Source organism: Rasamsonia emersonii (assembly GCF_000968595.1).
Source record: "Rasamsonia emersonii CBS 393.64 chromosome Unknown ctg1118621760092, whole genome shotgun sequence".
Taxonomy (NCBI): Eukaryota; Fungi; Ascomycota; class Eurotiomycetes; order Eurotiales; family Trichocomaceae; genus Rasamsonia; species Rasamsonia emersonii.
Genome location: NW_013563195.1, coordinates 1 through 13,875, shown reverse-complemented (window position 1 = coordinate 13,875; position 13,875 = coordinate 1). Strand labels below are relative to the sequence as shown.

The window sequence follows — 13,875 nt, the reverse complement described above, 5'->3', positions numbered from 1 at the left end:
GATTGGAGGACAGAACCGAACGAGGCTGAAATTGGGACTGCCAATCGCGTTGCAGACGACAGAGAGAGAGAACGGCCATGGCGATCAGCCAGAATCGCTGGACTGCCATTCGTTCCCTGCTTGCAGCCTGCAGACGGAGACAGTCCGTAAGTCAACGCGTCATTGGCAGCGGAGAAAATGTCGCAGGACTGCAATGACTTGCTTGCTTTCGTAATGTTATTTTGCTGCCGTTGCTGCGGGATGACGATTGTCATCGGTTTGCACTCCATACTCCGTACGGAGTACTCCATAGTAGCCTACAAGTTACAACTGAAGGAGGTCTGAAGAAATTGGGCGGATCGTTCCATCCCTAGCTCCCTAAGCTACCAAGGAACTCTCTCGGAGTTTGCACGGCGAACCACCGAGTCCTCCAGCGACCTTCCTTTTGCGCCGGTTTGCGCACGGGACTGAAGAACAGTTGTTTCGGGCGCCTGCCGGATACCGGCATTCCGGGTGCTTCAGGGCTGGGGAAGCGGCTTCCAGAACGACCGCCACACAGCTTACTCCGTACTCTAGGATCGCTAAGACCAACTCACAACAGCGTTATTCCCGAGCGCATTCCTTAGCCCAGTCTCAACACTTCCCCCTTTGGGAGCAGGGATCCGGCGATGCGTCAGCAAGCGAGCTGTAGTTACGGAGCACAGGATCGTAATCGTACAACGGTACAACCTCGCGTCGCGTTTGTCAGTCTTACCTGTCAGTTCGGTTGAATCGATTGCTCCTGCTCGCGTGCAGGGAGATCCCGGACTGCGCAGTGAAGAAAGTTGAGATGGATAGAAGTGGCGGCGCCTTCCGTTCGAACGGCGAGCAGGGACGGCGCTAGTGCCGCTCCCTGTCGTGTGTCGGGTTGTCGGCGTTGGCTGGCGACCCAGAGGATGCCCAAAGGGGCTGAGCAGTCTGAATGTCGCTCTGGCCAGGAAGAGCAATCTGTCGGCTGTCCTCGAGAGATCGGTTTCCTGAGTTCCTCCAGGCCAGGATCGCCCGGCTGCTCTGGCCGTCAGCATTTAGGCCGATCTGGAGGACGAAGCAGCGGTCCAGCCCCGAGGCCAGTATCCCATCGCCTGGATCGGGCTGTTTGGCGGCTCGCTCACTGGCCGTCGCCAAACGCCCGCCCCGCGCGCTGCGAGCTAGTTGGGGCGCGGCCAAGCCTCCATGCTCGCTGCACACGCGCCTTGCTCCCCCATCCGGATCCAGCGTCCCTCGCCGCGGTGCTCGCCCTTTCCGACACCATCCTCCCCGTCCGATCCAATCAGTCCTGCCCGAGTGATGAGCCTAGCCGACGGAGCGCAAGAGCATCAGCCTGGCCAACGGCCGAATAGCAATTATTATTACATTTACCAGTGTATCGAGTGTTCCTCCTAGCTGCTTACTGCATCGATCGGTCGACGGGCCCGTCAACTGCCCGTTAAGGTTACCTGTCATAGTCGTGACCGTTACAAAAGGACAGCCCATCCCTTCACCTCCACGCGCCTCGCTGTTCGCTGCTCGCCCTCTTTGTGCCCCCCTTTCTTATTATCGTTACTATTTTATTTTATTCCTCTCCTCTCTCTGCAGTCACGGTGAATTCTTCCTCCAGACCGCCTGAGGGCAAATCTCTGCTGTCCCCTCCCTGCGGGCAATTGACGGTTCCCGTCTCTGATCTCACCGTACCCTCATCACCGTTGCAACGCCCCGGCCGGTTGCCACCCCAGATCGAGAACTGCACCATATACACACGCGCACGCAACACCTGTCACGAAAGCATGTCTCGCAATAATGGACTGAAGTGCTTGCTCAATACTGCTCGATGATTTAACCTCTGGTGGACATGGATTTCATTGTACGTACACGACACCCTTTCCCTGCTTCTGCTCCCCCTGTCGCATCGTGTCGCATCCCTGTTTCTGCACCAGCGCATGTGCTTCCCACATGGCCGGTAGCTCTTGGACCTCTTGGGTGCGCGCTATCAGCCCTGCCCTGCCATCACGAGAGATCCTCTCCCGGCCACGCAGATATTTTCTGCTCCCCTGGGAGGGTAGATACCGCATGTGCCTGCACCATGTTTCACTTACGACGAGAGCGAAATACCTCTGTCGTCAACAAAATAGCTGCTATAGCTGCTGTTACTCTATTGTCGCACTGTCTTCAGGGCTGACCTGCGTGACTGACTCTCTGGCGTCTTACAGCTTTCCCTGACGCATTTCTGCGAAGTGCATGGCCCGACTTCGATCATATGTTCGCAAGTCTTGCCTTTTTCCTGCTCCCAATGCTACCCCGAAACCTCCGACCTTTCTCCCGCTGAGACCCCCTCTACCTCTCACGACACCACTTCCTCCCGCCAGCTGGCATCGTCGCCCTTGAATTCGGCGCTGTCGGGCTCTCTGGCCACTGGCGCGACAACCACGACCACCAGCTCCTCCCAGAATATCGAAAACCATCCATATTTCCTCAAATCGCAACAACAGCAGCAGCAGCAGCAGCAGCAGCAGGAGAGTCGCGAGAATACTGAACGCCTCAATCGCTTTGGAGGCGCCGAGGGTGATACTTGTGCGAGTTGCAGCATCTCCCTTCCAGAAGATGTGAGCAAGCAGCTGCCTCCCAGTGCCTCTGGGACCTCCAAAGCCGATGGCAAAGGCAAGAGTGGCAGCCCCGTTCTGCGCTCCAGAGAGGTTGTCTACTCCTGTGGGGGCAACCACTCCGATTCGGATGACGAGGCACATGATCCGCATCTACATTCGTCCCTCCCGGACTCGCTGCATTCCTCCTCGGTTGCCTCGGACGTCTCTTGTCACTCGCACATCCTGACTTACCTTTCCTTGCGAGGCCCTCCGAATCCAGCAGACTATGCGCTCCTGCGGCGCTCATCCATCCGCACGCTGAGCTGTGAGTTGCTGCCTCGAGGTCTGTCCTCAGGCCCCTTGTGCTTCGGTGATTCCGTCGCCGGTTACACGATCGCGTATATTTTCCGTCTCCCCGATGCCATGGCACGTGGAAAGCGGCGCAGCTACGCGCTGGTCGCCCTGGCTGGGAAAGATGCCGGCCGTGCGTTCCGGGCCTCTCCAATCATTTGGCGCAGTTTCTCTCGCATCGCCGGCAGCATTGTCAGCGCCGCCGAGAAGCACCAAGAAGAGGAAAAGCGTCGCGAGGAGCGCAGCTATGCTTCCTCCAGCAAAATCGGCGGCCGTGATTACACCCCGATCTCATCCTTTCTGACCGGTCGTACCGTCGATCCGGACGGACAACCCCGACGAGCCGGGCAGATCCGCGCGAGAAACCTGGCTGAAATTGTTGGAAACGAATACATATTTGCTGAACTTCACGCACACTTTGTGGCGTTGCTCCAGCAGCTAGGCTCCATGTTCGGGGGACTGCCGATCTCGGAGGAGCGATTCGTCTGCAGCACTGTATCTCCCGAGGAGAACGTTCCATCTTCGTCGCAGCAATCGAACACGAACCAGTCATCTCAAGAGAAAGAGAAACATAACCGGAAACCGAGTCACAGTCGCGCCCCAAGCGATCTGGGATTGTCGTCTCTGGACTTGTCCTCGGGTCCACAGCCCATCCCTATTTCACGTCGCCCTATTGCGGCTTGATAATCTCTGAAGCGACTATTCCTTTTTTTTTTTAATTTGGCATTATTGTCGCCATCCCTGTAACCCATATCTTAATCAGCATTCACCCGATTGATCGCGTTTTCCCCTGAGCATCCTGATGATTCAATTCACGGCCTCATGTTACGATCACTGCACATGCTTTTCTTCGCATTTGATCCATGGCGGCAGGAGTTTTGCGACACATTTTAGATCTGGGTGAGAGCATTTTAAAGACATGGACACGGAGTTTAGGAATGTATTATGGGACGGTCAATGGGTGGATGTTTTGTTTTTTTTTCTTTTCCTGTTTTTCCGAACGCTGGTTATTGGCGTCGACGCTGGCCTCAGGTCGATCTGATTAGCGATTTAATAATAGGAGACGGTGTACGGCGTCAACGGTCATTGTCATGGTCATAATCATGTACACAGCCTGTACAGGTTATCTTGAAGAATAATCCAGCGATTGAACCTGTAGATATGAGGATGTAATTTCACTTTAAATTGCAAAACAAGGTGACAATTGCCCTGTACTTGGTAAGAGTATCTAGGTCCACAGTATAAATAGACAGATTAGAGATCAGAAGCAAGTATGAGTCAACGAAGCAAGCTCTGGCCTGCAAGGTATCGGACAAATTTACCTATCCTGGGGCTTGGCCGGGCGGGAGCAATAACCACCAACCATCGAAGCCCCACCACCACACTGAGAGCAATGCACCGCACCACCAAAATCTCCATCCAATACAAACTCCAGTCTGCAACCTCCCTTCATACAGTCCCTTCCTTTTGGGCCGGCCTTTCTCTTGACGAAATACCTTTCATTGATTATTCTATTTTATAATCAGATCCTGGAGTAATTCTACTGGGAAAAGGGAAGGGAAAAAAAAGACTTAAATCATGGTTCTCGCATTCGACAAGTGCGAGACGCGGCCGGCGCACATTGACGCCATTCTGAACAGCCTCGAGCGGTACAACCCCGAGACAGTGACGGCCTTCCAAGACTATGTTGTGCAGCAGTGCGAGGACCGGACATTTGACTGCTATGCGAACTTGGCGCTGTTGAAACTGTGAGTGGGCCAATCCATGTATATTCTGAGTATATTTTTTTTTTACAATTTATGTTTATGCGTGGATCTTATGATGAAGAACTAATATTACCACGTTTCCTATTACCTGACTTTTCCCTCATTCCTTATCTAGAATGAGCGGGAAATCTGGAGTGTATATTAGCTCTATCTGATGGATCCACAGACCATGCTGCGTTTATGCATTGCGACAGGTCTTTGAATTGGACTTTGACTGACTGACTGGCCTCGATAGCTACCAATTCAACCCTCACCTCCTCCAGCCGGAGACCGTCACCAACATCCTTGCCAAAGCTTTGACCGTCTTCCCATCTCCCGCCTTTTCGCTGTCTCTCGCTCTCCTGCCCCCGCACACGCAGCCGTTCGGTCCGTCTGGTGGGGATAATCAACAACCGTCGCAAACGTCCGACTTTGTCGAGTCGATCCAGAAGCTGACGCGGCTCAACACGCTGCTCGAGTCGGCGCAGTACGCTCTCTTCTGGTCGACGTTCAACTCGGATGACCTGTATGCGGATCTGGTGGCGGACGTTGCCGGGTTCGAGGAGCTGATCCGCGTGCGCATCGCGGTCGAGGTCGGCAAGACGTTCCGTGAGATCAACGCGGACGTGCTTGCGCAATGGCTGGACCTGAAGAGCCGGGAGGCACTCGAGAAATTTGTCGTCGACGTCTGCGGATGGGAAGTGGACAAGTCGGGCAAGGAGGTTGTGATCCGCGTGCCCAAGAACCGGGAGAACGAGGCCCGCAGCGAGGTCAAGAGCGAGCGGGTGGGAGTTGAGATGTTTGGCCGTGTGGTCCGGAGAGGGTTCGAGCAGCCAGCGTAGTTTAGCACATGTGACATGTGTGTGTTTTTTGGGAGATGATGGGTATGACAAAAAGAATTAATTAGGGGCCGGCGCAGAGGCGTTTTTATTTGCATTTCGATTGTATATATTGTTTTTTTTTCCCTTTCCACGAAGATGAAACATGCGTCATGAGAGGATGCATACCCAAATAAATAAGATAGGGCGAGGGAAGCTTTATTTCTAGTGGACGTTTTCTTGATCTTATAGACTGGCTTGAAGAGAAAATAACTAGCATCTGGCCTTTTGGACCCTCGGGCATAATTGATACCTACTTTAAGGTACTACCTAGGTAGTAATTGTCTAGGTAGGTACTTCCCAGATTTTGGCAAAGAAAAAAATAATGTTGTTGCTTTTCATCGTAAGAGGTGTAAGGTGAGGTGATGTGATATTGTTGCCGGAACAGGATTCAATGTATGTACTGTATGTACATCATTACCCGGTTCTGTTGAATATTATATATATAGCTAGTCCTTGTTATATACAGCCTTTTATTTATAGTTCAAGAAATATACAATTTCAGTAGGTATGTATAGTGTGCTGCCACAGATCACGGTGATAATAGTTTTTTTTTTACTCGTCGGTCCTGTTCATCCAACTCGCATTATGCAGCAGAAAAAAAAACCCCTTGATTTGGATATGAAGAAAACAAATCTCCTCAGGAGCTTTCGCTTTTAACAGCGTGGGTGTCTAAATAAGTATGTACATACAGTACAGTACTGGATCTCAACTACTGTATCCTCCTGGTTATTCAAGTTAACTGACGTCGACGTTTGTCTTTCTGCCTAGTGTTTTATTCGTGGATAAATATATTTTAATATTTTATCGTTAGAACTACTTCTCGAATTTTGTTTCGATTCTGACTCCACTGTCATAGTTTAGCCATCAGGGCGACCCTTTTCATCACCCTCCTCGTCCTTTCCCTCTGCCTTTTCCTTTCGTCTCTGCACAACGTCCCAGTTGTAGACGCGCGCGGTGGCAACTTCAAGTGTCTGTTGCAAACAGTCAGCTTAATTTCGCCTCTTTTATGGCCAGCGAATTGTATTGCAACGCACCGTAATCTGCTCCCGCAGAAATTCCAGATCCTCCTCGCAGTTGCGCAGGCTCGACTCGGCGGCGCGCAGCTTTTCCTCCAGCATGGTCTGGGCCTCGTCGATAGGGTATGCCAGCATCACGTTTGCTCCCAGCCACAAATACACCTCGTCGGTGTCCTCTGGGGCAATAGTCGCGCGCGCATAGAGGGTATCGTTGAGCTCAAAATGCGTTTCAATAGGAGTATCCGTGCCAGCCTTGAATTATTTAACTTGTAAGGAACATTTTCTCCAGAAGGGCTGATTTTTTCCTTTCGCGCGTGTATGTGCGTACCTTCCGCCTCGCCTTCAGAAACTTGACCATGTCCAACGTCTTCTTGATATCCGGGATCTTCTCCCTCAGACCCTGCGCCCGTCGCTGCGTGTTGACCTCCATGAACTGGTATTTCGAGATCATCTCCTGGAACGACCGCAGGGTCGGCTCGACGTCCGCGCGGCTCGAGACATAGTCTGTGACATTGTCGACGAACGGCGCAACGGGGATACCCCGCGGGTTAGTCTTGGTGGTGGTTGTTTTTGCGGAGGAGCTACAACGAGTTTAACTAAATGTTAGCACAGAAGAAGCGAAAAGAAAGGGGGAAAAAAAGAAGGGGTTTCTCTATTGATTTTATTGATCGTTTTGTGTGATCTCTGCTGGTGGTGGGTTCAGCTGTCGCAACCATGTGGGATGAACTACTTACCCCTCAGATTTCTTCTGGTCCGCCATTTGTGCGAGACCGGCCTGATTCTCCGCTCAGAGCGTGGTCATCAAGCCGGACAAGACTGGCCAAGAAGCCGGTGAATCAAGGCGGATGTCTGTCTCTCGAGAAGGTTGAATGCTCTGGGGTGTTGGTTCTTATTGGGCTCGATACTTAAAATCTGGTTGCGATCGCATCGCCAGCACGGAGGATTATTGGATGGAGCTCGTATGCCTATTCGGGACAAGGCCGGCGCACGCATGACGTCGGCGCGGTAGGAAGCTCGCCATAGCTACTACTCCGTACATTTTTTTTCCCCTCTCAACAATTTGAGACAATGCATCCTCTGTGGCAGCGGCACTTACGATCATAGGACAAATAGCCGCCGCAGGATGGTCCTCCTCGTAACAACTCCCACCATCCTCTCGGCGCTCGAAACACTGTCGCCCTCGTCTCGTGACGAGCTGCAGCTGCCGCATTCCCCCGCTGTAGGGTCGCCGATTTCCCATGCGCAGGTCATAGCTCTGGCACGCTACTTTACCTCGAAAGTCCGTAAGGAGGGGGAAGACCATTCGGATCGACCGGCGGGAGATGACAATAAGAGAGGAGACGAGAACACCGTGGCAGACAAGAGGAATGGGGAGCATGACGGTGTCAGCAGCGACCATTCTTCAGAAGCTGCAGCAGATTCTGCTCCTCTCTACACTCTCGATTCTCTTCTTCGGGGCACAAGAGTTTATGTCCCTCCGCCGCCTCCCAAGCCAGAGCCCGTACGTCCCTTCTCACACCGACCGCATCAGCCATCTTTGTACTGACAGGATACTTCTCTGCACAGAGCCCAGAATACCTCGCCCTGAAAGCACGTCTCCAGGCTGCTGCCGAGGAGGAAGCCTACAAACGTCTCCTATCATCGCCTTCAAACGCCCCTGGCCCATCCCCTATATTCTCCTCTTCCGCTGGCCCCAGCTTGAACGATGCCGATGCGGATGCCGATAGCGACAACGACCCCCTCACCCCGTCCCTCGTGCTCAACATCTTCCTGTCCGTCCTCCTCTGCGGCTTCAGCACCTTCTGGGCCCTGAGCAACTTCCAGACTCCGTCCTTTCTCAGCTTCGCCAGGGCCAAGCCGGTGACGGGAACGGCCGCGCAAGCGGTGGAACCCGCATTTGTTCTCATATCAATTTTTGCAGGCCTCCTTGTCGGCGTGGCCGAGGTGGTGGTGTATGCGGCATATTTGCGGAAAGTGAGACAGGCGCGGAAGAAGGAGAAAGCTACCATGGAGCGGAAGGTGGTTGTAGGATCAGTTGGAGATGATGGCTCTGAAGAAAGGAAGAAAGCAGAGAAACGGACAGAGACAGATGATGGCGGCAGCGTCGGGGAGAAAGAGGAGATATGGGGCAGGGGCGTAAACGGGGGAGTGAGAAGGAGAGTGAGAGAGCGATGGAGGGCGGATAATGACGGTATATGATTCGATTCTTTTACGTTCGTCAGAGTGTTTGTTCCATGTAAAACATAGAATAGAGAGAATGGATTTCTCCTCAATAATCAGATATCGTACGAGTTCTATCTATCATTTACTTGGTCCTAATTACATAGTACATGGGTTCAGACAAGCCTTGTATGTATGTATTGTTACATGTACTGTACAAATACCCAACACGGGGATTATCCAGAAGCTACCAAAATAAGGAATTGGTAGGGACAGAAAAAAAAAACAAAACTCTGAAGTATTCCGGAAATATCTTCGATTCTCCTATCCTATCTTATCAAAACTGTAGATCTAGATCTAAACTAACTCCAAAACATAGGCACATAAATGTCAAAAAGAAAAGGAACAAAAAAAAAAAGAACTCGCTCATGCGGATGGTATAATCGTAATCATAACCATAATCATAATTATGCGAGAATAATGCAAGATGCAATACGAAATGAAATAAAATGACCACGGACACTCATTATGGTATATATATACATGAAAATTGGAGGAGGAAATGAGATACAGAATCTGGTATCAACCAATCATCCATTCGTGTGGTGGCTTGCTCGCTCGCTCGCTTGCTAAACAAAACCAAACCAGAAAAATCGAGATGATAACAAGAATGGTATGTATATAGGAAAGAAAATAATGACAACGGGAAAAAGCAACAGTAAATATCCAAGAAGGTTATCACGTGAGATAACATATATATACGAGCGCAAGGATGTGGAATCATATCACTCATCTTAAGAAGCTCTCTCTCGTTTCTCCAACAAAAGCTGCCCGCTCGGCCCCTTCGGACTAAAGCCTTCGCTTCGGGAGAATACTTTGTTCCCCCGGAGCCAAGTCTCCAGCACCATCCCCTTCAGCGTCTTGCCCTGATAAGGAGAGCACTTGTTCCGGAAGAGCATCGTGCTGGGCTCGACCGTCCACTCCGCCGTGTCGTCGAACACGCAGAAGTCGGCGTCGAATCCGACGGCGAGATCGCCCTTTTGCTTCTCCAGACCGACCTGCGCGGCTGTGTTGGTGCTGCACCATTGGACAATGTCCCGGAGAGCTTGATCTGCGGTTTTCTCGCCAGGCGCTGAGGATACATTCTTGCGCCTGCTGATTTCCGTCCACAGGATCGGAAGGCCTAGGCCCACAGATGAAACGCCGCCCCAGGCGGAGAAGAAGTTCCCATCGTTCACCGGTGCCTCTTCTTCTCCATTGAACTCCGAGACACTGCTGCTAGCAGAAGGGGTTCCAGTGGCTGACGAGCGGGCCGACGACAAGTTACCAGCTGCAATGTGCGGGGGAAGAAGCTTGAGCTCTGGAGTGCAAGGCGAGTGATCCGACACGACGGTCTTGATGACACCATCCATCGCATGACGCTCCAGCTCGGCCCACAGAGCTTCTTGATTGAGCCGTGACCGGATTGGGGGGGCAACATTTGTGGCGGGTGTCACCTTCTGCGATCTCCTCGGCTGCCAATGACAGATAGTGGAAGCAGGTCTCCGCAGTGATGGGCACTCCATTCTCACGGGCCTTGCGGAGCAGTGGGATTGCTTCCATCGCAGAGAGGTGGACGATATGCAGGGGCAGTTTGGGCGCGACTGATGCCAAGTCCACGATCTGAGCAATCGCATACGTCTCGAAAGACGACGGACGGGACGCAAGAAACGTCGAGTAAGCCTGCAGAGGACCCGCTGGTGCAGCTGGGGCTGCCGACTTTTGCACCTCATCGCCAACAGATGCTGTAATGGGAGGGACCATCTCGGCATGAAACATGAGCGTTGTGGGCTCATTTGCCAACTCTACCATGGCTTTTTCAATATCGGCAGCAGTAACTGCTGGGAATTCGTCGACCTGGGCCCACGCTTAGTATATTACAGGATTTATTCATTTTATCTTATTTTTTATCCATTTAACTTACTCCGCTGTCAATTAGGAAACCCTTAAACCCACGGACACCTTCTCGCACTAGAGCTTTCAGCTCGTGAGCATTGCCTGGAACCACCCCACCGTAGAAGCCCACGTCGATCCAGCACTTGCCCTGCGCGGCGCGGATCTTCTCGTGTAAGCCAGCCACCGTGGTGGTGGGGGGAATGGCATTCAGGGGCATATCGATGACGGTGGTCACGCCGCCAAACGCGGCGGCCTGGGTGCCCGTGTAAAAACCCTCCCATTCGGTCCGTCCAGGCTCATTCAGGTGCACGTGGGCATCGACCAGACCGGGGAGCAAGACATGGGGAGAATAATCCTTGTATGGCGTGCCCTGGGGGAAGTCGGATGCTGGGCGGACCGAGTCGAAGACCTGGACGATCTTTCCGGTGGCTTGGGAGATCACAATCGTGGCCGCAGTAAAACGGCCCGACACAACGGCTCGGGACGAGGCGACCACGGTCACTGCATCCATGAGTCCGGGATCTTGCTTAAGTACAAGCTATCTTTGGCTTTGCTGACTCTAATCAACACCACGCTTGGCCCGCCTGGGTACTTGATAAGGAAAACTATGATAAGATAGAGATCTGGGGAGTTAGGGCTCCCCGGACGACACACCCAAAACAGAGAGAGAGCAAGGAAAAGAGAAAAAAAGCAAGGATTTCTCCTGAAAGGCGCGTTGGCGCCAGTCAGAGCAGACAAGACAAGCTAGAGGCTTGCTTATCGTGGCGGCGCTGAGGCCAAAAAAGGTAGATAAGGAGGCAAAAGAGAGACCGTTCTGAATAGGGAAAGAGAACGCCGCCCAAGCGGATTGGGAAGCCCAACGGGCCAAAAAAATATACAATAATAGGCTCTTTTAACAAAGGGGCAAGAAGAAAAAAGAAAAAGAAAGGCAGGATTGATTCACTATTAAATTAACCCTCGGAAACGCCTGCGGACAGAGACGAGAACGAGCCCCCATCTCCGTAATCCGCCAAGGGCAAAAGTCATTTCTTGGTGCGATCCATAACGTTAACAAAACTCCCGCTGCTGGCCCACCGCGATCCACGGGAGCGACGGGGAGGCAACTGAGCCACCACAGACGACATCATGAGCGTTCGCTGGAGCGAGTTAGTCTGTACACTGTAACCCGAGAGTGCCACCGCTGACACGCCCGGAGAGGAAAGGCATGGTACGGTGTTTTGGGCGGGGGTGGAGATAGCTTGCTGGCGCTCCGTGAAGCCTGAAGGCCTCGCAGGGCCTCGTCCACCGCATATCCGCATTCCGCAGAGTGTCCACATGCACGATCGATGGATGGCTCCGGGACCGATTGGACATCGGGGATACCCTCAGATTTGCCCGTTTTGGGGTGGCATGGACTCGGCTTGCCTGCCGCTGCTCCTACCCCGCCAGGGCTGGTGCGGCCACCTTCTCCGCCAGACAACGACCCATGTCGTTCCCTAGGCCGGAGACGCTAGAGAGAAGCTTTTGTAAGGCGTGTTCCCCGGACTTTGGCTGGGAGACTTATCGACAATCGCACACAATGCACCGTTGCGGTGGGAGATGGCTGAGGACAGAACAGCGAGTGTGCGTCGAGGGCGTGCAAGATAAGCTAGCTTAGCGTCGTTGGTCATTTTTTTTATCGGTCGGCTCCGATGCTGACAAAGGCGTCGGCCGCGTGCGCAATTGGACTAAGCCGCAGGGACCCGGGTGTCTGAGTCGCGCTAGAGGACTAGCTGCTAGCTTGTTCTCTTAGTCAGGTCTGGCCATTACACGATCGAAATTCCTCTGTTGGTAGCGGTCCTTATCACCATTACTCGATCAAAACTTCATCGGGAGCTTGCCCCTCGTCGTCCTTCTCCAGTAGAACTGCAGTGTTTCTTTTCGACCCGACTTTCCCGGCCCAGAACCCAGCCCCTCTTGTAGACTGAAGAGAAGTAGCACGAAAAGAGACAACAAAAACCTTGTCTCAAACATGCTGGCTGCTGGTGTTGGATTCCATGCTAGGGGTAGCATTTCCCAATTCGTTGTCATCACGCGGCCGTTGCAGTGGTCTTCGTCGTGGTACTGTAGGTAGACGCGAGATGGTTTCACAATCTTTTCGGAATGTTTAGTCTTATCTTCGTAAATCAACTGGAATTAGGGATGAACAAGCCTTATCTCTTGCAACGTTACATTCTTTTTGTTCACCAGAGACAGATAAAATAACTAACAATGTCAGAATTCATGAAGGAGGACGACGCGCAGGTCTGTCATACCGTGTGTTCGGACAGGCGACGGGAGGGTCGAGACCCATCGTCACATGACAGTCGACAGGTCTCGCTCTTGCTTTAGCGACACAGCTATCCTACTGCACTGCAGTATGTGCTGTCTTTTCAATGCGATGCAGGTGATAATACTGGCCTCGTCATTCAAGAGTTTCAACGCTCCTCGCAGTGATAATGCTATATGCATGTTTCATTGAGGTACACCGCAACCTTCCAGCTGATTACCTTAGTACGAATGGACAGCAGAGTCGGGTGATGGCTACTGTAGCAAATATGTCATTTCCTGAGTGAAGATTGGGTCTGTTGATTTCTGCTGCGCATACCTAGCTCACAGGTTCTGTCCTCAAAGATTTCCTATGTGTAGCATCCTTCTGTTCCCCTCAATTTAAAACCTCTCAGCGTCTTGATCTCCCCAATTTGTGATAGGAAGAGGCGATTACTGGGACGTTTCGTCGCCATTTTTTGGCGACTCTTCATCCTCTGCCTTCTGTCCCTGTTTCCTCCACTGATCCCAGCCACCGTCGTCAATGTCTTCTTCAACGAGCAGCTCTACCTCCGCATACGTCGGGTCTGCGTAAAGCTTGTCGAGCCAGGTCAACATGCTCCTCCACGCCCCTACGATGATGCACTCCGCGTTGAGTTCCTCTCCGGAGGAGTAGCAGTTACAGCCATAGTCGAGAGCGCCCGGAACGGGGTGGTCAACCGGCCTGTGCGACTGGAGGTAGGCGCGGCATCGTGATGACATAAAGCCAGCAAAGGAGGAAGGATCTGGAGCAGCAGACTGGTCTTCAGGAGACGTCAGATCCAGCGAGAGGTCGGAGTCTTTGCTGTGGAGTGGATTGGCAAGGCACATGCCCGAGATGTACTTCCTCCATGTCTCCCCTGATATAGCGGTGTACTGTTAGCTATGTCGTTATCCTAAGACACTG

General features: G+C 52.5%; 6 protein-coding genes across 6 annotated transcripts; 3 read left to right on the top strand and 3 right to left on the bottom strand.

The window, feature by feature from the left end:
• Positions 1 to 1,846: 1,846 nt before the first annotated feature.
• On the top strand, positions 1,847 to 3,611 carry T310_3984 (uncharacterized protein; the record flags this gene model as incomplete). Its single annotated transcript, XM_013473131.1, has 2 exons — positions 1,847 to 2,053; positions 2,205 to 3,611. The coding sequence occupies 2 exons, from the start codon at positions 1,847 to 1,849 to the stop codon at positions 3,609 to 3,611; spliced, it is 1,614 nt and encodes a 537-aa protein (XP_013328585.1).
• An 894-nt stretch (positions 3,612 to 4,505) lies between these two features.
• T310_3983 (Eukaryotic translation initiation factor 3 subunit EifCk) lies at positions 4,506 to 5,514 on the top strand (the record flags this gene model as incomplete). Its single annotated transcript, XM_013473130.1, has 2 exons — positions 4,506 to 4,675; positions 4,929 to 5,514. The coding sequence occupies 2 exons, from the start codon at positions 4,506 to 4,508 to the stop codon at positions 5,512 to 5,514; spliced, it is 756 nt and encodes a 251-aa protein (XP_013328584.1).
• An 896-nt stretch (positions 5,515 to 6,410) lies between these two features.
• On the bottom strand, positions 6,411 to 7,329 carry T310_3982 (Prefoldin subunit 3; the record flags this gene model as incomplete). Its single annotated transcript, XM_013473129.1, has 4 exons — positions 6,411 to 6,524; positions 6,588 to 6,821; positions 6,898 to 7,150; positions 7,304 to 7,329. The coding sequence occupies 4 exons, from the start codon at positions 7,327 to 7,329 to the stop codon at positions 6,411 to 6,413; spliced, it is 627 nt and encodes a 208-aa protein (XP_013328583.1).
• A 363-nt stretch (positions 7,330 to 7,692) lies between these two features.
• Positions 7,693 to 9,116, top strand: T310_3981 (uncharacterized protein; the record flags this gene model as incomplete). Its single annotated transcript, XM_013473128.1, has 4 exons — positions 7,693 to 8,070; positions 8,136 to 8,760; positions 8,910 to 8,918; positions 9,109 to 9,116. 4 exons carry the CDS (start codon positions 7,693 to 7,695, stop codon positions 9,114 to 9,116), a joined length of 1,020 nt encoding a protein of 339 aa, XP_013328582.1.
• A 407-nt stretch (positions 9,117 to 9,523) lies between these two features.
• T310_3980 (Allantoinase) lies at positions 9,524 to 11,175 on the bottom strand (the record flags this gene model as incomplete). Its single annotated transcript, XM_013473127.1, has 3 exons — positions 9,524 to 10,170; positions 10,226 to 10,625; positions 10,693 to 11,175. The coding sequence occupies 3 exons, from the start codon at positions 11,173 to 11,175 to the stop codon at positions 9,524 to 9,526; spliced, it is 1,530 nt and encodes a 509-aa protein (XP_013328581.1).
• Positions 11,176 to 13,382: 2,207 nt separating this feature from the next.
• On the bottom strand, positions 13,383 to 13,844 carry T310_3979 (uncharacterized protein; the record flags this gene model as incomplete). The annotated part of the gene is made up of 1 exon (XM_013473126.1): positions 13,383 to 13,844. A coding segment is annotated over one exon (462 nt), but the record flags the coding sequence as incomplete, so codon positions are not given.
• Positions 13,845 to 13,875: the final 31 nt, after the last annotated feature.